General features: G+C 45.2%; 1 protein-coding gene across 1 annotated transcript in view; it reads left to right on the top strand.

Moving 5' to 3' along the window:
- Positions 1-23836, top strand: part of FKTN (fukutin) — a 62629-nt gene that overhangs the window by 5635 nt on the left and 33158 nt on the right. The window contains exons 2-6 of the mRNA XM_073636173.1: positions 5801-5981; positions 13782-13841; positions 17637-17840; positions 20869-21146; positions 23549-23681. Of these exons, the coding sequence (XP_073492274.1) occupies positions 5874-5981; positions 13782-13841; positions 17637-17840; positions 20869-21146; positions 23549-23681 (783 nt within the window). The 5' untranslated portion in view covers positions 5801-5873. The remainder of the gene's footprint in view (positions 1-5800; positions 5982-13781; positions 13842-17636; positions 17841-20868; positions 21147-23548; positions 23682-23836) is intronic.

The following is a 23836-nucleotide window of genomic DNA, read 5'->3' as shown; positions in this document are numbered from 1 at the left end:
TTTTTTGTTTTTTTACACAAAATTATCATAATAACAAATTATTTCTCAAACAGCAATAAGGCATACTTCCAATTACACCCCAAAATACATTCTGCTACTCCTCTCGAGTATGGCAATACCACATGTGTGAGACTTTTACACAGCCTGGCCACATATAGAGGCTCAACATGCAGGGAGCACCATCAGGCGTTCTAAGAGCATAAATTACACAAATTATTTCTTGATGACCATATCACACTTTAAGGCCCTGGAGCACCAGGACAGTGGAATTGCCCACAGAATGACCCCATTTTGGAAAGCAAACACCCCAAGGTATATTCTATGAGGCATAATGAGTCTTTTTGCAAAAGTTTTTGTAAAACATGGAAAGAAATGAAAATATACTTTGTTTTTGTTTTTTTGTTTTTTTTACACAAAGTTGTCAATTTATACGATTTTTCTAACACATAGCATATACAGTACATAGCAGAAATTACCCCCCAAATTACATTCTGCTACTCCTCCTGAGTATGGTGATACCACATGTGTGAGACTTTTACACAGCCTGGCCACATAGAGAGGCCCAACATACAGGGAGCGCCTTTGGTTGTTCTAGGAGCATATTACACATTTAGTTTCCTGACAACCTATCACACTTTTGAAGGTCCTAGAGCACCAGGACAATGGAAACACCCACAAAATGACCCATTTTGGAAAGCAAACACCCCAACGTATATTATATGAGGCATGGGCTGCTGACAGGTACTCGGGTACTCTGATGGGCTGGTGACAGGTACTCGGGTACTCTGATAGGCTGGTGACAGGTACTCGGGTACTCTGATGGGCTGGTGACGGGTACTCGGGTACTCTGATGGGCTGGTGACGGGTACTCGGTTACTCTGATGGGCTGGTGACGGGTACTCGGTTACTCTGATGGGCTGGTGACGGGTACTCGGTTACTCTGATGGGCTGGTGACGGGTACTCTGGGGCTGGTGACAGGTCTTTATTTGGGAGGAGATGAGGCACTGTACTGTACTTTTTTCTTCCAGATCTCCTTCTCACACACTGAGGAGGAGAACCTGGAAATTACACTACAGCCTTTTGTTGACATTTGTGACCGGCTTTACGCGGTAAAGAGACAATTTCATTGGCTCTTTACCATGATTGGGGATGGGCTGTGTCCGACCACTGCGCTGCAGGCCCTGGGGGGCCCGCAAGAGTGGCGAGGACCAGAGGACATCACAGGGAGGGGATTTTCCTGCCAGCATCATTTGTCTATGGCCCGGTATGGAAGTGGTTAAAGTGTTGTCTATAGAAAATATAGGGTACTGAAGCTTGTCGCCATTTCACAGGCGCACGCAAATTTAACCCTTTCATGACTAAGCCTATTTTTGAAATCTGGTGTTTACAAGTTAAAATCTGTATTTTTTGCTAGAAAATTACTTAGAACCCCCAAACATTATATATATATATATATATATATATATATATATATATATATATATATATATATATATATATATATTTTAGCAGATAATCTAGAGAATAAAATGGAGATTGTTGCAATATTTTATATCGCATGGTATTTGTGCAGTGGTGTTTTAAACGCAAATTTTTGGGAAAAGGGACACTTTCATGAATTTTAAAAAATCCAAACAGTAAAGTTACCCCAATTTTTTTGTATAATGTGAAAGATGTTGTTACGCCGAGTAAATAGATACCAAACATGCCATGCTTTATAATTGCACGCACTTGTGGAATGGCGACAAACTACGGTACCTAAGAATTTCCATAGGCGACGCTTTAAATTTTTTTTACGGTTACCAGGTTAGAGTTACAGAGGAGGTCTAGTGCTAGAATTATTGCTCTCGCTCTGACGATCGCAGCGATACCTCACATGTGTGATTTGAACACCGTTTACATATGCGGGCGCGACTTCCGTATGCGTTTTCTTTGCTGCGCGAGCTCGCGGGGACGGGGGCGCTTTAAAGAAATAATTTTTTTCTTATTTTATTTATTTTTATTTTTATAAATTGTGTTTAAAAAAAAAAAAAAAAAATTTTTGATGACTTTTTTTTGCTGTCACAAGGAATGTAAACTCCCTTGTGACAGTAATAGGTGGTGACAGGTCCTCTTTATGGAGGGATCGGGGGTCTAAAAGACCCCTGATTCCTCCTTTGCACTTCAAAGTATTCAGATGGCCGAAAACGTCGATTTTGAATGCTGTGTATTTTTTAAAAACCAACGCCATTGGCAGCCGAGTAAACGGTAAGTGACGTCACGACGTCGCTTCCGCGTTTACAATTAGAAGGCTGGAACGAAGCTGCCCACGGCTTCATTCCAGCCCGCCCCCAGCCACCGGAGGCAGCCAAGGGGGGGACGTCCCTTCCCGCTCCTCCGGTATAACAGCTGAGCGGCTTTTAGCCGCATCGGTTGGTATACTCGGGTAGCCGATCGCCCGCTGTAAACAACGGTACCGGGATGATGCCTGTAGCTGCGGGCATCATCCCGGTATAACCCCCGGAAAGCCGAGTACGCGCATCTGCGTACGCTTGGCGGGAAGGGGTTAAGGTTTGATATCATGGTTATCTATATAGAACAACTGGGAGGGGCGTGACCGGATGTTGAGGTGAGAGGCGAGAGAGGACGCCGTGACTGAGTTCAGCCCTCTCCCCTCGCTCTGTACCCGGCGTCTGACAGTGCGGGACCTAGGAGACCTAGGAGACTGCCCGGAGCATCTGAACAAGGCTACCGCGGACGCGACTGTGGACGGGACTGCTACACGGAGCCGTACGGAGCCCAACCACACAGAGCTCTTCCAGGAAATACACCGGCAGCGCCTGTCCCTGTGAGAGAGGAGGGCGCTGACACCTGGGATTGAGCTGTGCTGTGCTGTGCTGTGCGGTGCTGGAAACCCCTGGAAGGACTAAGCGGCACGGGATCCCGCCCGGAGCACTGGAGGGGTGAGTCGCTGGCTGTGTGTGCATCCACAGTATAAAAAGCCCAGCTGTGAAGAGACATTAATACTGATATCCTGGCAAGGGGACTGTGGCTATACAGGCTCAGATCACAGGGCAGGGGGCTAGCGCGGTGCATTGGCAAAGCAGCATACTATCAGGATACCATCAGGAATGTCCAGGAAGAAGGGGATGGAGGATGGGTCAGTCCAGCAAGGGACAGGGGGTCTCGGAACCCGCAGCGCTAAGGAGAAGGGGAACCAAGCAGCCACCAAATTAGAGCGCTTTGCGCACACCCCAAATCAAACCCCTAACAAATCCAGTAACTTAGGAGGGGGCCAACAGCAGGTGGGACATCCTGGGAGGAGAAGTCAGACCCAGGAAAATGGGACTTTGGTAGCTCCATCATCAGCTATCCCACTGGCAGGCTCAGCCTCAAGAGGGACCTTGGATAAACAACAAAACCTGGGCCTAGAAGGAGCGATAGGGGGAGACCAGGGCAGTTCGGGTAAGAGAGAGCCTTCCCTGCAAGATATTCTTACAGCTGTTAACACCTGCAAGCAATCAATCACTGAGCTGTCTGAGCAATTTAAAAGTATTAGAGATGAATTGCTTGTGGTCAAAGGGGAAGTGCGTACAGTTTGCATCCGCACAACAGCACTTGAGGAGAGATTCAGCCAAATGGAGGACGATGTATACCCCTTAAAGCAAGAGGTGGCACTTATGAAAATCCAACTAAGGGATTGCTTACAGAAAATGGACAGTATGGAGAACAGGCTACGCAGAGAGAACCTGAGGGTACTTGGGCTCCCAGAAGGCTGTGAGGGGAACAACCCCACTCAATTCATGGAGGACTGGCTGAGGGAGAAGTTCGGCAGGGACTCATTTTCTGCTACATTTGCTGTTGAGCGGGCACACAGAATAGGTCCCAAAACTCTAGCACCAGGAGGCCACCCTAGACCCTTTATTTTTAAGCTTTTGTGTTTTCGGGACAAAGTCACTATTTTACAGAAGGCAAGAGAGTTAAGGAACATCCAGCATAATGGAGTTAGGATTTCAATCTACCCAGACTTCTCTTCTGAGCTGCAGAGGCAAAGAGCTAAATTTGGAGACTGTAAGCGTAAGCTTCAACAACTCAGAATCAATTACGCGCTTTTGTTCCCGGCGCGATTGCGGGTCTCAGCTCTGGGAGAAGTCAGGTTTTTTTCTACCCCCAATGAAGTGTCAACTTGGCTAGAGAGTATTGAGGAAAGAATTAAGAGAGGAGAGGGAAGTTGAGTGCTGTTTGGAACTTTCTCCTGTTTCTTCTTTGAGTTTTTTATTGTATTATCTCTTGGGTTTTTTTTTTTTTTTTTTTCTCTCCAATGGTTATCTATATACTCGGTGCAGCCTTATCTTTTATATTAAACTAAAAATTAGGTAATTTATTTTGGTTTGTGAGCCCTAAATTTAGCTTTAGACAAAGAAAGGAAGACCAACTTGTTTAGGAGGAAAGCCGTGTCACGTCCAATAGTACATAAACACAAGAAAAGGTTCCCCTAGGTGGACTTTCCCGGCACTTGCATAACAGAGAAAAATTAGAAGTAGAAACTATAATACATCATAAAAGAATATATATTTTATTCAATTGGAAAATACAAATGTTAAAAACAAAGTGGATATCATAGGTAACAAAGCAGTACTACTTAGTAAACACAGTAGACAATCAAGCAATAGGCAATGATGAAAAGAAACCAGAAAACTCTTTTCAAGCCCGACGCGTTTCGGGGTGTTTAATGTTTCTAGGGTCCTTCTTCAGGGGCATAGTCGAAAAGAGGGGTTCATCTGAGTTAATTGAAAAAAATATAAGAGAATAAGAGTGTGTAGACAAAAGTCAAATAATGCAAAGGTTGTCAGTAGATATCCAGTAGGGGGTTTGAATGATCCATTGATCACCTACCTGGAAAAGTTCCATTAACTGCTTGTGGGAAGAAGTTTAAAACGAAAAACCACTGAGAAAGAGCAGGGTGTAGAAGTGGGCAGTTAAGATGTAGTAGGTATAAGTGCTGTTCTTAGATCTAAGAACAGCACTTATACCTACTACATCTTAACTGCCCACTTCTACACCCTGCTCTTTCTCAGTGGTTTTTCGTTTTAAACTTCTTCCCACAAGCAGTTAATGGAACTTTTCCAGGTAGGTGATCAATGGATCATTCAAACCCCCTACTGGATATCTACTGACAACCTTTGCATTATTTGACTTTTGTCTACACACTCTTATTCTCTTATATTTTTTTCAATTAACTCAGATGAACCCCTCTTTTCGACTATGCCCCTGAAGAAGGACCCTAGAAACATTAAACACCCCGAAACGCGTCGGGCTTGAAAAGAGTTTTCTGGTTTCTTTTCATCATTGCCTATTGCTTGATTGTCTACTGTGTTTACTAAGTAGTACTGCTTTGTTACCTATGATATCCACTTTGTTTTTAACATTTGTATTTTCCAATTGAATAAAATATATATTCTTTTATAATGTATTATAGTTTCTACTTCTAATTTTTCTCTGTTATGCAAGTGCCGGGAAAGTCCACCTAGGGGAACCTTTTCTTGTGTTTAAATTTAGCTTTAGTGTATTTTTTACTGAAATTTTGCATTTCCTAGACCTTTGCGGTAATTTTGTGTAACATGACTACCACTTTATTATTCTCTAGGGTATCTGCTTTCAGAAATTCTATAATGTTTTGGGGTTTTATGCAACCTTCAGGCCTAAAATATTTTTTAAACTTGTGCAAAAAAACCTACTAAAACGACTCTGGCAGCGACATGGTTAATTAATGTGTTTTATGTCTTTCTGAAGTTCAACTTTAATTTTCTGTGTTTGCAGATCTGGCTCCATGTCACTAATGCAAGATGATCAGAAGCGGTATAAATTATAACTGGGTATCCACAAGCCCTGGATGATGCAGCGCATCAACAAGAATGTTGTTTTGGCTGTGTTGACAGCTGCAAGTACCTTGTTTCTCCTGTTTCAGCTGTATTATTATAGATACTATATATCTGCCAAGGTAATTATTGCTAAAAAGTATGCATTACATTACTGTACATGTTATTTGTTCTATATGATTAGCCTTGCCCTTATGAGATTTACTGGCCTTTTCCTGGTGATACTCAAAGCACGAGGAAGTAAAGTATTGAACTTATTTGCTAGAAAAGGGGAGCTGTTTATTCAGTGTGTGTCTTTAAAGCTCCAACTCAAGCCATTTACTTGTTTTGGATAGAGTTTGGAGCCGCTAGATCAGGAATCTTCAAACTACGGCTCTCAAGCTGTTGCAGAACTACACATCCCATGAGGCATTGCAAAACTCTGACATTCACAGACATGACTAGGCATGATGGGAATTGTAGTTCCTGAACAACTGGAGAGCCGAAGTTTGAAGACCCCTGCGCTAGATCCTCTGTTTGCTTTGTATTGCTGTCCTTCCTGTGTATTCAAACAAAATGGGAAACAAAATCCACTGAACAGGGATATACGTATATACAGTGGATATAAAAAGTCTACACACCCCTGTTAAAATGTTATGTTTTTTTATGTAAAAAAATGAGACAAAGATAAATAATTTCAGAACTTTTTCCACCTTTTAATGTGACCTATAAACTGTACAACTCAGTTGAACAACAAATTGAAATCTTTTAGGCGGAGGGAAGTAAAAATAAAATATTATGGTTGCATAAGTGTGCACACCCTTACTGATACTTTTGTTGAAGCACCTTTTGATTTTATTACAGCACTCAGTCTTTTTGGGTATTAGTCTATCAGCATGGCACATCTTGACTTGGCAATATTTGCCCACTCTTCTTTGCAAAAACACTCCAAATCTGTCAGATTGCGAGGGCATCTCCTGTGCACAGCCCTCTTCAGATCCCCCCAAAGATTTTCAATCAGATTCTGGTCTGGGCTCTGGCTGGGCCATTCCAAAACCTTCATCTTCTTCTGGTGAAGCCATTTTTTTGCTGATTTCGATGTATGCTTTGGGTCGTTGTCATGCTGAAAGATTAAGTTCCTACTACCAAAAGTATTGGGACGCCTTTTCATCCAACATCAGTGCCTGACCTCACAAATGCGCTTCTGGAAGAATGGTCGAACATTCCCATAGACACACTCCTAAACCTTGTGGACAGCCTTCCCACAACAGTTGAAGCTGTTATAGCTGAAAAGGGTGGGCCAACTCAATTTTGAACCCTATGGACTAAGGCACCATTAAAGTTCATGTGCGTGAAGGCAGGCGTCCTAATACTTTTGACAGTATAGTGTGTGTGTATGTATATAATATAACTATTTTAACCACTTCAGCCCCGGAAGGATTTACCCCCTTAATGACCAGGCCATTTTTTGCAGTATGGCACTGCATTACTTTAACTGACAATTGCGTGCTCGTGCGACGCTGTACCCAAATAAAATTGATGTCCTTTTTTCTCTTTCATTCATTGACAGACACAGCGCTCCGTTATTCAGAACCATAGGGTTATGACGCCCCCTACAGGAGTAGGACACTAGGCAGAAAAAAAGACTTGGCTACGCCTATGGGCAGTCCTAGGTGGTATACACCCCCCTCTCTGCTATTGGCCTTCAGTTTTTTTCTGCCTAGTCAGGAGTAAGGACCTAGTTCCCTGCTGGGATCTCTAGTCCTGTGAATTTTTTTTGTTTGTTATTTTCTTTTTTCCTGGATTTTTCTCTGGTGAGATCTACAATCAACTTCTGGGATGGGAACTAAGATCCAGTAGTCTCCCCAGTCTGGCCAGTGAGTGCATGCAGACCGCAGCTACGCGCTAGGTTGGCCACGACAAAGCCCCACTGGATGGGGGGCTGGCCCTGCGAGTTAGACGTCTCGCGAGATTGCGTACAACCGGGTGTCGGCCTAAGTTGCAGCGTTCCTCATGGCCAACAGCACCCCCACTTCGGTGGCGAGGGGATCTTTCTGGGCGCGTTACCCGCACAATTCGCTGGATGGGTAAGTACGGGGCCCCCTCCTCTCCTTCCCTGGAGGTGGTGTGAGGTGCAAGTACTCCCTGGGGTAATCGGGCCCTCCGGGGTTCTCCTCCAACCTCCCTCCCTTCCCGGGTTAGGCCCAGGCTTCTGGCCTAGGTGATTTTTGGACACACTGTCCCCCCTTCCACCCATGGGGTTGCTACTGGGGGTATCCCTTGGGCCTACCTGCTGCAGTGTTTGGGCCTAGGAGGTGGGTGACTGGACATCCGCGATCGTGGGCCGCCGCTTTTCATTTTTTGGGTGTCTGCCCTTCGTTCAGCGGCTTGGATTGGTCCGGTCCCCCCTGCGGGCCGCCCACTCGCGGCAGGTGGACGAAAATTTAGGCCGCGGCTTTTGTGGCCTATTAGGCCACGGCTTTTGCGGCCTCCTAGGCCCGTGGCTGCCTCCTTCCAGAGGGGCGGCACTGTAGGCGCTCTGTGGGTGATCTCCTTTTTGGGGGTCCGTTAGGTGGGTCCGGTGTGGGTGCTCCTGGCGCTTCCTGTGTGGGGCTTCAGCCTGGGCCCACTGTGAGGGGCCTCAGTGGTGCCTTGTGTGGGCGGCATCAGTTGGCGCCCCGTGTGCGGGGCCTCGGTCAGCGCCCCCTATGTGGGCCCTCGGTCAGCGCCCCCTATGTGGGCCCTCGGTCTGTGCCCCCCTGTGAAGGGGCCTCGGTCTGTGCCCCCCTGTGAAGGGGCCTCGGTCTGTGCCCCCCTGTGAAGGGGCCTCGGTCTGTGCCCCCCTGTGAAGGGGCCTCGGTCTGTGCCCCCCTGTGAAGGGGCCTCGGTCTGTGCCCCCCTGTGAAGGGGCCTCGGTCTGTGCCCCCCTGTGAAGGGGCCTCGGTCTGTGCCCCCCTGTGAAGGGGCCTCGGTCTGTGCCCCCCTGTGAAGGGGCCTCGGTCTGTGCCCCCCTGTGAAGGGGCCTCGGTCTGTGCCCCCCTGTGAAGGGGCCTCGGTCTGTGCCCCCCTGTGAAGGGGCCTCGGTCTGTGCCCCCCTGTGAAGGGGCCTCGGTCTGTGCCCCCCTGTGAAGGGGCCTCGGTCTGTGCCCCCCTGTGAAGGGGCCTCGGTCTGTGCCCCCCTGTGAAGGGGCCTCGGTCTGTGCCCCCCTGTGAAGGGGCCTCGGTCCGTGCCCCCCTGTGAAGGGGCCTCGGTCTGCGCCCCCCTGTGAAGGCCTCGGTCAGCTTCCCGTGTGCGGGGCCTCGGTCGTCATCCCCTGTGCAAGCGGTGGGGTTCTCAGTTGGTGGCCCCCTCCTGAGTTTTTTGTGGTGGCGCTTAGACTCATAGCCTAGTAAATGGCAGCCCCCGCCCTCCCATATCTCCTCTGTCTCGAACTATCCTATATCTGGCTCTGCCGCCATGGACGTGGCCCACCTTGCGGGGTTGGTGACCACGCTCCCTGTCCTGTCAGGGTGTGAGGATGATTCCTCCACAGCTGCAGTGGTGCACGAAAAGGCGCTGGTTGCCGCACTTATTACATTTGTGCGGAAACCTTTCAAGATGGGGATGCAGCGGTGGCTGCGGTGGAGGGCTGGTTTCCCCCTTGGCACCCACAAGCCGCCTTGCACAATGAAAGCGTTCCCTTTTCCCTTTTATTTTGCCAAATTTGTCCATGAAGACCTGGAGTGCCCAAAGTGCCCCTTTTGTGCTTCCGAAAATGCTTGCTGTGAGGTATCCCTTTGAGGAGTCCCTGCTTCAAAAGTGGACTGTTCCACAAGTAGTGGACCCCTCTGTCTCTAGGCTGCTCAAGGTAACCATGATTCCAATAGAGGAATCTCTGGCTTCTAAAGATCCAACTGACATACCTGGAGGGTAAGCAGAATCTCCCTGCCTTTGCTGCATTGGCAAACCTGTTGGTCTAGGCGCTTCAGTTTGTCTGCTATGCCTCCTGGCCTCAGTTCCCCTGCGTGTTGAGCTCCCTATTTCTGCAGTGGTGCTTAGTTATGTATTGTGGGGGGGCTACCCTGGATGACTTCATTACGCGTTTTGATTTTGTCTGGTTACAAGATAGTTTTCCGGCCTTGTTCCTCAAAAATAGTTTTTTTGCTTCCAATGTGCGGCTGTCGCCGAACCGTTTGCTGTTCTCCTCGTGGAGCTGTGCAAGCCCTGTTGCTTCAGAGTGTGATTGTCACGATTCCCGTGTCGGGAACAGTTTCAGGGGTTTTATTCAAACCTGTTCACAGTCCAAAAGATGGAGGGCATGGTACGTCCAATTCTGGACCTCAAGGCCCTGACCTGCCTTGTGTGGGTATAGAAGTTCAGGATGGAGTCCGTCTGCACGGCGGTGGCACCACTTCATAATGGAAACTTTCTGGCTTCTATCGACATCACAAATGCTTACTTACGCATTCCACTATGTGCCCGACCCCAGCACTTTGTTTTTGCTGTGGGTGCTGAGCATTATCAGCGCGTGGTGTTGCCCTTTGGTCTTGCCACCACTCCTCATATGTTCACGAGGTGTTGGCCCCGGATCTGGCGTGGTTACGTCAGTGGGGGTTTGCGGTCCTGGGCTGCCTGGACAATCTTTTTCTGGGAATCTTCGACTACTCCGAGGGGCAACGTAGCTCCTATACAGACCTTGACAGATTTCAGTTGGCTACTATACCATCTGAAGTCTGCTTTGGCCCATTCCAGAACATTGGATTACCTGAGCCTGACCTGGGCTTCAGCTCTGGCCAGAGTGTTTCTTTCCCTGGAAAAACTCCAGAAGTTGCATGCTGCGTTTTCATTTACTGTTGTCCGGCAGGTGGGCCTCCCTGCGAACCTGCATATGTGGGTGTTGGTCTGATGGTATCTACCTTTTTGAGGCGACTCCATTTTCACAGTTCCATACAAGCCTCCTTCAGGGAGATCCTGGCATAATGGGATAAGTGCCCGAGGTCTCTGGACAATCGGATTCGGCTGAGCCAGGAAACCAGAGGTTTCCTGGTCTGGTGGCTTCGCTCTCCGGTTATTCGGCGGGGTAAATCCTTTCTCCCCTTGTACTGAACAGGACCATCAATGCCAGTCTGTCCGGGTGGGGAGGTGTCTTGGGATTGAGCTCTGCTCAGGATCATTGGAAGCTGGTGGAATCTGGACTACCAAGCAATATCCTGGAACTTCGAACAATCAGACTATGTCTGGATTATGGACGGATTGACTTTTGAGGCTCCCGGTACGGATCCAGTCGGACAATGCAATGGCGGTGGCTTATGTCAATCACCAGGGCGGACCAAATAGGGTGTGGGCAGCCCTGGCAGTTGCCAGTATCCTCTGGTGGGCAGAACATCTCGTTCCGGCCCTCTCCGATGTATGCTTTCCAGGAGTGGAATAATAACAGGCGGATGCCTCAGTCGGCTAGGGTTGGACCACGGGGTGGACCCTTCACCAGCCCTTGTTCATCGGATATGTCTCCAATGGGGCACTCCTGAGGTAGACCTGTTTGCATCCTGGCTCAACAGATTGGTACCAAGGTTTCTGGCAAGGTGGCCCGTGGGGCCGGTAACGTTTGCTCTACACCTTTCCTCCTCTCCAGCTTCTGCTGTGGCTTTTGCGTAGGATCACAGCCGCGGGGATTCCGGTCATTTTATTGGCCCCGGATTGGTCCTGTTTGTCTGGGTACGCCAACCGGGTGCGCCTGGTTGCCGACGTTCCTTGGCGACTGCCTCTCAGGGAGGATCTACTGTCCCAAGGGCCGTTCTCCCATCCTGCTTTAGAGTCGCTGGTTTTAACGGCCTGGCTTTGATGAGCCAGGTGCTGCAGTTCTGACGTTGCTGATAGCTAGGGAGTCTACCTCCGTGGAGATTCTACCTCCGGATGTGGAAAGCGCATATATCCTGGTGTGAGTCACCGGGCATTCATCCTCATTCTTTCACGGTGGCTCAGATTCCGACCTCCCTTCACGGGGGATTGAGCAGCAATGGGCCACGAGTACCATCAAGGGCCAGGTGTCAGCCTGGGTGGACTTCTTCAGCGTCCCCTGGTCTCGCACACCCTGGTGCGTACCTTTTTTATTCAAGGGGTTCGACGTCTGGTTCCACCGGTGCGGTCTCTAATACCACCGTGGGATCTGAACTTGGTGATTTTGGTTCTACAGAAGCCTCTCTTTCAATATATTCGGGAGATTCCACTGCTTACTCTGTCTCACAAGGTGGCCATCACCTCGGCTCGCAGAGGTGATAGCCTTTTCCATCGTTCCTTCCTCGGATTTCCCTTTTGAAAAAGGACATTGTGTTGCTTTCCTTGTGTCCCTGGTCAACACATCCTAAGAAATTTGCCTTATCTGCCCTGGATGCGGTTCGGGGGATTGGGGTGTATTTAGCAGCCACTGGGTCTTTTTAGAGGTCAGACGGATCACGAACGGGCCAAGAAATTGGCTGTCTGCTTCTTCTGTGACCATTTCTGGATGGATCAGACAGATGACGACTCTGGCCTATTCTGTCAGGGATCGGAGTCCTCCTTTCCCTGTTACAGCACATTCTTCTCGGGGGCTTAGTGCTTCCTGGGCCTTCTGTCATCAAGCGACGGTTGCGCGAGTTTGCAAGGCGGCCACTTTCACAACGTTCTACGAAGTGAATGTGTTGGCATCTGCGGATGCCTCTTTTGGCCGCAAGGTTTTGCAAGCTGCTGTTTAGAGGGTCTATTCCCTGTTGAAGGGGTATTGTTCAGGTTGGGCTCCAGTTGGTTCTGTGTTGAGCTCCTGTTACCTGGTTGGCTCTTGTGTTAACCTTGGTATTTTTTGTTGTCCTACCCCTCATGTTTGGCACTGCTTTGGGATGTCCCAATGGTTCCGAATAGTGGAGCTTTGTGTCTGTCACTGAACGAAAGAGAAAATGGGATTTTTGACTTACCGTAAAATCCGTTTTCTCTGACTTCATTGACAGACACAGCACCCACCCCTCGAAGGAGTTTTAATACTTCTGACACTGCTTGTTACTAAACTGAAGGCCTATAGCAGAGAGGGGGTGTATACCACCTAGGACTGCCCATAGGCATAGCATTATTCATGGTTCTGAATAATGGAGCGCTGTGTCTGTCAATGCACTCAGAGAAACTGATTTTACGGTAAGTCAAAAATCCCATTTCTTCCACAAATGGAGCTTTCTTTTGGTGGTATTTGATCACCTCTACGGTTTTTATTTTTTGCGCTCTAAACAAAAAATACGACAATTTTGAAAAAAAAAACAATTTTTTTACTGCTATTTTAAATATTCCAAAAAAATGTATTTATCAGTTTAGGCCAATATGTATTCTTCTACATATTTTTGGCAAAAAAAAATCGCAATGAGCGTATATTGATTGGTTTGCGCAAAAAGTTATAGCGCCTACAAAATAGGGGATAGATTTATGGTCTTTTAATTTTTTCTATTGTTTTTACTGGTAATGGTGGCGATCTGCGATTTTTTTTTTTTTTTTGGGACCAGTGAAACCAATACAGTGATGAGTGCTAGGAAAATGCACTGATCAATGTATAAATTACACTGGCAGGGAAGGGGTTAACTGTGTACCCTCAGTGTGTTTCTGTTGGGGGGGAAGAGCTGACAGGAACAACACAGAGATCGCTGTTTCTGATCACTAGGAACAGCAGATCGCCATGTTGTCCCCTGTCAGAACGCGGATCTGCCTTGTTTACATAGGGAGATCGCGGGTGGCCGGCAGACATCTGGTCCGCCGGGCACACGCACCGGCTCCTCTGTGCAGCGGGCGCCGACACTATTGCATGAAACGACATACTGGTACGTCGTTTCGCACAATAGAGCCGCCCTGTCGCAGTATATATGTGGTGGGCTGTCTTTAAGTGGTTAAAACTCGTTTATACTTGTATATTCATGTTATTGATATTTGTTTTGTTTTTGGTGTTACTTAGCATGGACCTGCATTTTCAAAGCTGAAAGGTACTTTGTCAGCACAAGAAGGAACAAACTGGGTAAGCATAAACTTCTTTGTAAAGCTTTGTTGCTCTAAATCGGGGGTCTCCAATCTTTTTAGCCTGAGGGCTACATTGTAGATTTTACAAATATTCGCGTGCTGAAAAAATGTGTTCATTATCAATAAATGAATACAATTTAAATAATCTCATCATATCCTAAGTGCACGTCTGTGTCCCCGTCAGAGCCTTTCTGCACGTTTGTGTCCCTGTGAGAGTCTCATTGCACATTGTGTCCCCATCAGAGCCTTTCCACACATCTGTGTCCTCCATCATCAGTGTCCCCATCATCAGTGTCTCCCCATCAGTAAGTTCCCCAGCAGTGTCCCCAGCATCAAGTTCCCCAGCATCATTGTCCCCAGCAACAATGTCCCCATGAGTGTCCCCAGCATCAAGTTCCCTAGCAGAGTCCCCAGCATCAAGTTCCCTAGCAGAGTCCCCAGCATCAAGTTCCCTAGCAGAGTCCCCAGCATCAAGTTCCCTAGCAGAGTCCCCAGCATCAAGGTCCCCAGCATCAAGGTCCCCAGCATCAATGTCCCCCATCAGTGTCCCCAGCATCAATGTCCCCAGCATCATTATCCCCATTTGCCTCTTGCAGACTTCAGCTCTCCTGCACCTCCCGACTACCGCCCGCTGCTACACACGTGGAATGATTTCTAATACAAACAGCGGGCAGGAAGTCGGGAGGTGCTACACTGATGACGTCACTGGTTGCTAGGACATTGACTCTCCCAGCAGCCAATCCTCAGCATGGGAGGGTGTGGGGGGAGCAGATTTGTTTGCAGGACCTGCCAGACATACTGCCGATAACAGCAGCTGCTTTAAAAAGCAGCAGATCAACAATGCTATGTTGGCAGAGTCTGAGCTGCGGGACAGAGAAAACACACAAGCGAGCCGGATGTGGGCCGACGTTTGGCGACCCCTGCTCTAAATGTAAAGGTTTTTATCAATAAATATCCTACCCCACTTAACTGTAGCAAGAAATGTAAATGCCCTGGAGAAATATGGTTTAGAATAAAACAATGATGTTCAGAATCCGCTCCTCCTGCTTAGTGTGCTGAGACCTTTACCATGGTCCCAGGCTCTTTAAAGAAGGGGGGATGGGGCGAGAACCACGGCAAGTGGGGGTGGAGCATGTTCACTGTACTGCAAAAGTGATTGGGCAGCTCAACAGCCGCCTGGATCACTATTACATAAAAGCCAGTTAGTTTTAACCTTTTCTTTTTTGTTCTGTGTTTTTTTTTTTTCAGTTTTGCATTGAGTGGTGTGGGTTTAGAACCCATGTCATGCTTTTATTGCTGTCTCTGTTCCTGCTTTGAAGATTTGACCTCTTTAACCACTTGCTTACAGGGCACTTAAACCCCCCTCCTATCCAGACCAATTTTTAGCTTTCAGCGCTAACGCATTTTTGAATGACAATTGCGCGGTCGTGCAACGCTGTACCCAAATGAAATTTTTATCATTTTTTTCCCACAAATAGAGCTTTCTTTTGGTGGTATTTGATCACCTCTGCGGTTTTTACTTTTTGTTAAAAAAATGTAAAAACCTAAATTTAAAAAAAAAAAAAAAAAATTTTTTTTTTTATATTTTGTTATAAAAAATTTTTAACGGGTACTTTTTCTTCTTCATTGATGTACGTTGATGAGGCGGCAGTGATGGGCACTGATAGGTGGCAGTGATGGGCACTGATGGGTGGCAGTGATGGGCAGCACTGACAGGTGACACTGATTGGCACTACAGGTGGGCATTGGTAGGTGGCACTTGTGGGCATTGATAGGTGGCACTTGTTGGCATTGATAGGTGGCACTTGTTGGCATTGATAGGTGGCACTGTGGGCACTGTTAGGTGGCACTGTGGGCACTGTTAGGTGGCATTTTTGGGTGGCACTGATGAGGAATGTGTTGTGCTTCCACTTCGGGACCGATGTCCCTGACATCTGAGCCGGTGATCGGCTTTTTTCTCTACTCGCGCTGTTAGCGCGAGTAAAAAAAAAAACGATTACCGATCTTCCTGTTTACATCATGTGATCAGCTGTCATTGGCTGACAGCTGATCACATGTTAAGGGGCCGGGACCGGCCCCTTACTCAGATCGGTGATCAGCCGAGTCTCAGTGACTCGGTGATCACAGCGCGCCCGGCGCACGCCCTGCAGGGCGCGCGCAGGGAGCGTGCACAGGGGAGGACGTCATATGACGTCCTCCCGGGAATGCAGGTCCGCGCTGTGGCCGTCATTCGGCCATAGCGCGGATGTCTAGTGGTTATTGTTCTACTGACCATTGTCATGTGGACTGAAAGTGAGAAAAAAAATTCAACATTTTCAGTTGTCACTAGAAAAGGAGATTTCCAGGCATTACCCGAGTTTAACCCCAGACCTCCCTCTCCCCCCCTCTATAGCATGTCCCAGCATCATTTTGTATTACAGAGAAACAACTTTTCTTCCTCTGATGTCATCTCCAGGTTTGTGAAATGTTGTTATTTATATGAGGTACTTATATAGCGCCGTCAATTTACACAGCGCTTTACATATATATTGTACATTCACATCAGTCCCTGCCCTCAAGGAGCTTACAATCTAAGGTCGCTAACTCACATTCATACACACACATACTAGGGCCAATTTAAACAGGAGGCAATTAACCTACCAGCATGTCTTTGGATGGTGGGAGGAAACTGGAGTACCCAGAGGAAACCCACACAGACACAGAAGAATATGTTATCTCCAGGCAGGTAGTGCTGTGGTTGGAATTTGAATCGACGACCCTAGTGCTGCTAGGCCGAAGTGCTAACTATTTAGCCACTGTGCTGCCCATATGCCAAAATGCCTGCTGGTTCATATTGACAACCCCCCCACCCCCCCTCCCATTCTTCCCCAGAACTACACAATGCCAGGGCAGGCTGTTGGGAGTCAAGGCAACAGCATTGTTTTGCTGGGAAAGAAATCAATGTATGCATGTGGCACAGAGAGTGGTGGGTAAGAGGTGGAATATTATAGTCTAGTAGACAGGGCTGAAAAAACTGGTTGGAATTTTAGTGCAACAAAGGCACTGTGTTATCAGGCCAAAACAGGAAGTTAGGAGCACACTGGATTTTTAGCAGATCGACAGGTTTTTTGGGATAAAATCATTATGAAATTTGCAGTGCGGTAATGATTTTTTTCCTTGGACATGCGTTTTTAATACAGCCAGACTTGCTTACTGCTGGCCTAACTGATTTCTATTTGCCTTGAGGGTGATCAACATGAGATGTTTGGCCGGCCATACATATATATAGATTTTTTTTTTTTTTCATTCAACCTGCAGTCTGAACAGAAAAAAGGTAACCAATTCCACCATCCACGCTACACAGTGCAGATTAATGTATATCCTGTTACGGCTCTTGTATAGTAATAGCCAGCATTGCCGGCTGTCAAAATACCTTAATAGTGCCTGCATTTGATTGGATACTGGGGCTGTTCGGAGAACAATTTTTGCCAGGCTCCCTCGAATTGTTCATCAAGAGATGTCGGATGAGAAGCAGGCAACAGGGCATGCCCCTGGGCAAATTCGACCATTTCATCAGAAACAACCCAAATTCACTCTATGCATGGCCAGTAATATCACTTTTTAGTTAGACTAGACTCATTTTGCAGAGGTAGCACAATACGAAAAAAATTGAAAGCAATTATTCAGTTAGAAAAAAAATTAATATGGGATAGAATGACAAGGTTGATCGTCCAGGTGATCAAATAAATGTGTGTTGAACTTTATTTGCAAATTGATAGTATTTTATTGTCTTTTGTTTTCTAAAATCATCTAGCGAGTGGTGAAGACTTTTTTAAATCTGGCTTCCCATCACAGTGTTCCAGTATTTCTGGTGGATCCTGTGGTTCTGCCACTATTAGCTAAAGATGTGGAACAACTGAGAAGCTCCATGGACAGCACACCATCTGAATGTCAGTACTTCTGCAAGCAAAGGGATGTCACTACATTCGCACTTCTGGATAAGAAATGGGAGCACAAAGTAAGAGTAATCTCCTACAAAACCTTTTATAAAAAGTACATTTCAGTTGGTCATTTTGTTGTTGAACGTTTCTGTTTTAATGTCCTTATTGCAGATATGATAGTGAGTAGCTGTACAGGGGGGCACTGCAGGTTGGGAAAGCATTTTGGTGCTCCGCCGCTCCTATTTCTCCTTTGAAAGCGGTGCATGCACACCTTGAGATGGGCAAACATTCTAACGGCTGCATTATTGAGCACATGGTTCTCCCTGAGGACGGAGGTTGGCTGTTTTTCATCAGTAGCTGTCTCCTGGCACACTCCTTGCCAACTCCATGGCACTATTTACAAAATTGCAATACAGCAATGCACTAACAAAACACCGGGGACTTGTACGTCACAAATATACAAGTGTTGGTACCGTTACCTAAAGGACCAATAGAGTGAAGCCTTTTGTATTCTGGTATGAGATTAATACCTATAATGACAATATTCAGTGTATGAATCCCTTTTATTCTTTCACATGATTTTATTTAGAATTCTTCTACACCTTTACATACAGGCCAAGCAATGCAGAGCAAGCAGACTGTTACATCGATTGAGACAAATCGTATAACAAATCGTATGACAACTATAGGTTATATTTATATGGTTTGATTGAAAATAAAAAAAATAATAAAATTTTGTGCTGTAACTGCTCATAGTGTTGAATGGGGTTTAATTTGTTTGTCATTTTAAATTCCATACTACCATATATTGGATACACACTATACAACTTTTGTTCGATTTCCTTTAGCTTCAATCATATAGTACAAGGGCCTGCCTGATTGCATACAAATTGAAAGTGTTTAGATTTGACCTCATATTATATTATATGGTTTTAGTAAATCTAAAGGAAAAAAAATCTAAAGAAAATTGTATAGTGTGTATCCAGCTATAATGTTCATCTAAAAGACAATCCATCTTAGATGGGTGACCATCTAACGTCAAACAACTTGTCACCCTATTGCAAGAAGTTGATTACCAATGAATCTGCTGGCAGGATCAACAGGTAATAGAACTTTTGACAGCAGAGACTCAGAAAAACAAACTGCTGTGTTAATGCAATTTGTCATTTAAAAAAAAAAAAACTATTGTCCATAATTACACTTTAGGTTTTTTTTATTTTTGTTTTGTTTTTTTTTTGTTTATTTTCATCTGGTGATTCAGCCAGTAATCAAGTTCAGTAATCAGATGTGTTATTTTCAAACAAAACAAGCTGTCCTGCAAATGTATTAGTTAAAGTGATACCAATGTCTCAGTCTTTTTCATTTAAAAATAACAAACATTTTATACTTACCTGCTCTGTGTAGTGGTTTTGCACAGAGCAGCCCAGATTGTTCTCTTCTCGGGTCCCTCTTCGGCCCTCCTGGCCCCTCCCTCCTGCCGAGTGCCCCCAGAGCAAGCAGCTTGCTCTGGGGGCACCCGAGCCGAGCTGCTGCTCTGTGTGTCCATTCAGACACAGAGCCGTGGTTTGGCCCTGCCCCCCCTCTCTCTCCTCATTGGCTCACTGACTTTGACAGCAGCAGGAGCCAATGGCGCTGCTGTCTCAGCCAATGAGGAGGGAGAGTCCTGGGCAGCTGAGACTCTTCTGCAACATCGCTGGATCGAGATGGGCTCAGGTAGGTATTAGGGGGGCTGAGAGGGGCTGCTACACACAGAAGGCTTTTTATCTTAATGCATAAGGTGCATTAAAATAAAAAACCTTCTCACTTTACAACCACATTAAGCTTCTTTCAGATGGGCGTCATCCGTTCGGTCATGTTTTTTTCAAAGAAAAAAACGTATTCAGTTTACCTCAGTTTTTAAATCTGTTTTCAGTTCAGTTTACATCTGTTTGTATCAGTTTTTACATCCACCACCAGCATCCTAACAGCCATGACTCGTGGGTTCATCCCTGGCAAGGTTACTGCCATGTTGAGGGAAAGTGGCCTGGTATGATTCAGTGTGAGCCCCCCCCCCCCCCCCCCCTGCATGGCTGCATGGATAAGGAATTGGATAAGGGTGAGTATTTTGGGGGGGGGGGGGGACAAAAGTAAAAATATAACAAAAATGACACATAAAAAAAGTAAAGTCAGGCATGAAGTAGCCTTTCAACTTGCATGATTAGAACATACACAGCAAAGCATCACATTGTTATTCATAGAGCAAACACAGTAGCAATTCACTCTAAACCAATGGTGTCCATGCATTTTTTTTTCCACTGACAGCTCCTTTGTTTACATTCTGCTGTCTGCTGGGAATCCCCCAACTGACAGTAGGGATGAATCATTGTTGGGACACAGACAGGTGCGGCTCCTTAACAACAAATGACTCATCCTTGCACTATCCCTGGCGGATGCAAAATAGGATGTAGAATCATACATCATCCGTTTACCTCCATTCGGGTCAGATTAAACAGAACAGGACGGAGACTTGTTCCGGTTTAAAACAAAAAAACAGACACAAATGTAAAGGGATGATCATCAGTTTACATTCCTTTGCCCAAAGAGACACATTGCTGTCCATTTTTTTTCATCCGTCAATGGATGGATGAAAAATGAACGAACGGAAAGCCCTTGTGAGAGAGGCCTTAGAGTGTTGAGACAAACCATTTACAGGGGTGCTTACAATGATCAGCTTTTATTTATTCATATAAAACCTTTATCTCAAAAAGAAAACTGCCACTGTAACTGCTTGTGTAACTTCAGTGTGAGCTGAAGTTCATCTTCAATTTGTTAGTGTATCTAAATGTGCTAGTGCATCTAACACTCCCCTTCCTCCAAGATTAGCAATGCTGCTGTCCAAACAGTGCCCCCTGTGCTCTTTAATCCAGAGTGGGGGCACGCTAATACAGGAGGTGTGTTACTGGCCAGATCACCAGGGGGAAAAAAGGCTGAAATAAAAAAAACGATGCAGCCACCACATCTAATCATTGGTAAGCTGCAATTTACTAAATTTTTGGATTTAATATGGCTTAAAACCTGACTTGGAACTCGCTGTTTCCACCTTACTAATTGTTGTTTCCCCTTTAGGGTAGCTTTTTTCGAGCTGCAGAGAAGATTGGATTTCAGTGGCACAAATATGAGGGGAGAGATCCACGACTGGAAGGAATGGATGACTTGTCAGGTGTACAAATACCTCTTCATTATATATTCAGGATGGCATCACATACAATCCATTTAGTAGTGCTTTATGAAAGAAGTGGCAACTACCTGTGGCATGGTCCTTTACGGCTGAAGAGGAGTATGGATAGAAAATTTGCCCCTTTCCGGAAGCTTCAATTTGGTCGATATGCTGGAGCATATAATAGGTAATTGGTTTTTCACCAATCAGAATTTTGTAATCTTGCAATTTTTTTTTAAGGATTTTAGACTTATTCAACAAATCAGTGCAAAGTACAGGAATAGAGTAAAGTGCTTCATAGAAACCAATCTGATTTTAGTATGCTGAAATTACTTCTGATGGATTTAATAATACCCTTTTCTGAGATGAAGTTCATGAAAATATAGTGGTCTATGACATGGTATAGTAAATGTAGCTTCTTAATAGATAAGCAGTCTACAGTATCTACTGTGCCATACTGAAAAAAAGTTTCAAGGGCAAGAGGTGGAAATGTAAGCTTACCAGGCTATCACAAAGAGAGATATTGGGTCTTCCAAAAGTGAACATAAAGCTGGTGCTTTGGATTTTATGGCTGCTGTTGGACCTGTTTAGGATTTCCGATTGGCAGAAGACAGACCAACAAGAAAATTAGAATGTTATTTCCCAATCTTGGGTCAGATGTGCACCACCATCAAACCATTGCAGTGTCTGAGTGCTGCTAATACTATAAAAATAAACTGAGGACTGGAAGCTGAACATTATGCTACAAGAATGCTCTTCTGTGGTAGCGATGACAGCTTTTTTTGGAAGCTTCTCCTGCTGCTGGCTTCTTCCTCCTTTTGGCTTTAGAGCAGCTAGTGATATATAATGGGGTTGTGTTATGTTGCTAACTCCCAGTTTTTATCATCTTACTGTTGGCAAGCAAGAGGTTCAAATATATTAAAAATTGGTTGTAAAAAGAGAAGGTAGTTTGTTTTTTTTTTTTGTTTTTTTGGCAGAAGAGACATACAGGGGTTGAATTACTAAAACTGGAGAGTACAAAATCCGGTGCAGCTGTGCATGGTAGCCAATTGGTTTCTAACTTCAGCTTAATTAAGCTTTGACAAAAAAAAACCTGGAAGCGGATTGGTTTCTATGCAGAGCTGCACCAGATTATGCACTCTCAAGTTTTAGCAAATCAACTACACAAAGTCTATTTAAGTACTCTTAAGTATAAAGGTTTGGTCAGTTTCAGATAAATTAGTATTACTATACAGGATTTATATATTGCCAACAGTTTGTGCAGCGCTTTAAAATCTAAAGGAAGTCAGTACAGTAACAGTACAATTCAGTTCAAGAGGATTAGGAGGGCACTGCTTTTTGGTGCTTACAATCTTAATAGGGAGGGATTCAATTATTTTTTACTTTGAATATTTGCAACTTGATATATTTTATTATAATTTATATAGATTTGTATATGTTATATAAAAATTTACATTTTACTTATACTTATACATTTTACTTATAATAATAATATAATAATGGACTTATAATAATAATAATAATAACAAATACAAGGTGGTATCAAAAGGTCTCAAGACTAGTTTTGTAACACGCCAGTAGATGGCAGCACAAGGCTGCAAGCACAGTCATGGACCACCGACCTTCATAAGTCATTGTGCAAAAAGACATTGTCCTGTGTACATCGGGAGCTGTTCAACTGGTGCTATTCTGACTGTGTGCGTTACCACATCTGCTACTTCATCATGGGCAGCAAGTTAGAACTCAGAGCAAACGTGAAATTCTGCATGATACTGGGCAAATCTGCCATAGAGATGTTTAACATGATTCAGCAAGTTCGATACTTTTTGATACCACCTCATATTTATATTGTGATGCTTTATAATTATTCAGTCAGCAGGTTTGGAACAGATTGGTAACCAAGCTGTATTAAAGAGGGAGTAAACTCCCATGTATGATGTTTACCTATAGGTAAGCCTATAATAAGGCCTACCTATAGGTACAGTAAACCTCTTATAAACGTGCACCGTTTAGGAGATATTTACTTTAGATGCAGCCGGTGACTTCACCAGCATGCCACAAACAGCGACTCCCGAACGCATGCACGGTAGTAACATCATCGATGGCTCACCCATTCAGGTTGCCAAAGCCCACAAACCCAGAAAGAAGACCGGGTGAAGATGAAAGCGCCTTCCGGGGTGACAAGGCGCTGCTGGAGGTCTTCGTTTCCACGTAAGTTTGTTATAATGTGCTAGTATGCGATGCATTCTAGCACATTATGACTTAAACTACCAGGGGGGCCCATATTTTTTTTTTTTTTTTTTTTTTTTTAGGTGGTTTACTACCACTTTAATTGTGAAGGAAACTGAGGTCACTCATCTGGTATGAAGTGCCCAGATTATAATATAGCTGTGTGAACAGAATTACAAATTTAATTTGGCACTTTAAGATGAATGTATTTCAGCTGTATGCCTGGGGCAGCACAGTTTAAAATCAGAAATTATATTATAAATGTTACCCAACTTCTTTAGATCTTAGATCTGAATTCTTATGTTGGGTGATTATGATGATTTTGATAACTTTTTTCCCGTTCCATATTGCTTATTTCAGAGCTGATCTTATCAAAGTTACTGCTGATGGTCTGAAATTGCAGATCCCGAAAGACCCATCAAGATTTTTATCAGAAATGTCTCATTCGAGATTTCTTGAGTGCAGATACAGAGAAGCACGGTCATTCTTTCAGGTAGGTTATGAGCCCTGTTCTTTTTTTTTTTTTTTTTTTTCTCTGGCCATACATTATACAGTTTTCTTGTTTAATTCCCTTTAGATTTCCCTTCAACTATGTAGAGCAAAGGCCTGCCTGATTGCATACAAATTGAAAGTGTTTAGGTTTGACCT

This window comes from Aquarana catesbeiana, linkage group LG01, assembly GCF_042186555.1.
Source record: "Aquarana catesbeiana isolate 2022-GZ linkage group LG01, ASM4218655v1, whole genome shotgun sequence".
In the NCBI taxonomy this organism is placed as follows: Eukaryota; Metazoa; Chordata; class Amphibia; order Anura; family Ranidae; genus Aquarana; species Aquarana catesbeiana.
Note: the sequence above shows the minus strand (reverse complement) of the source record. Positions and strands in the feature narration are given on the sequence as shown.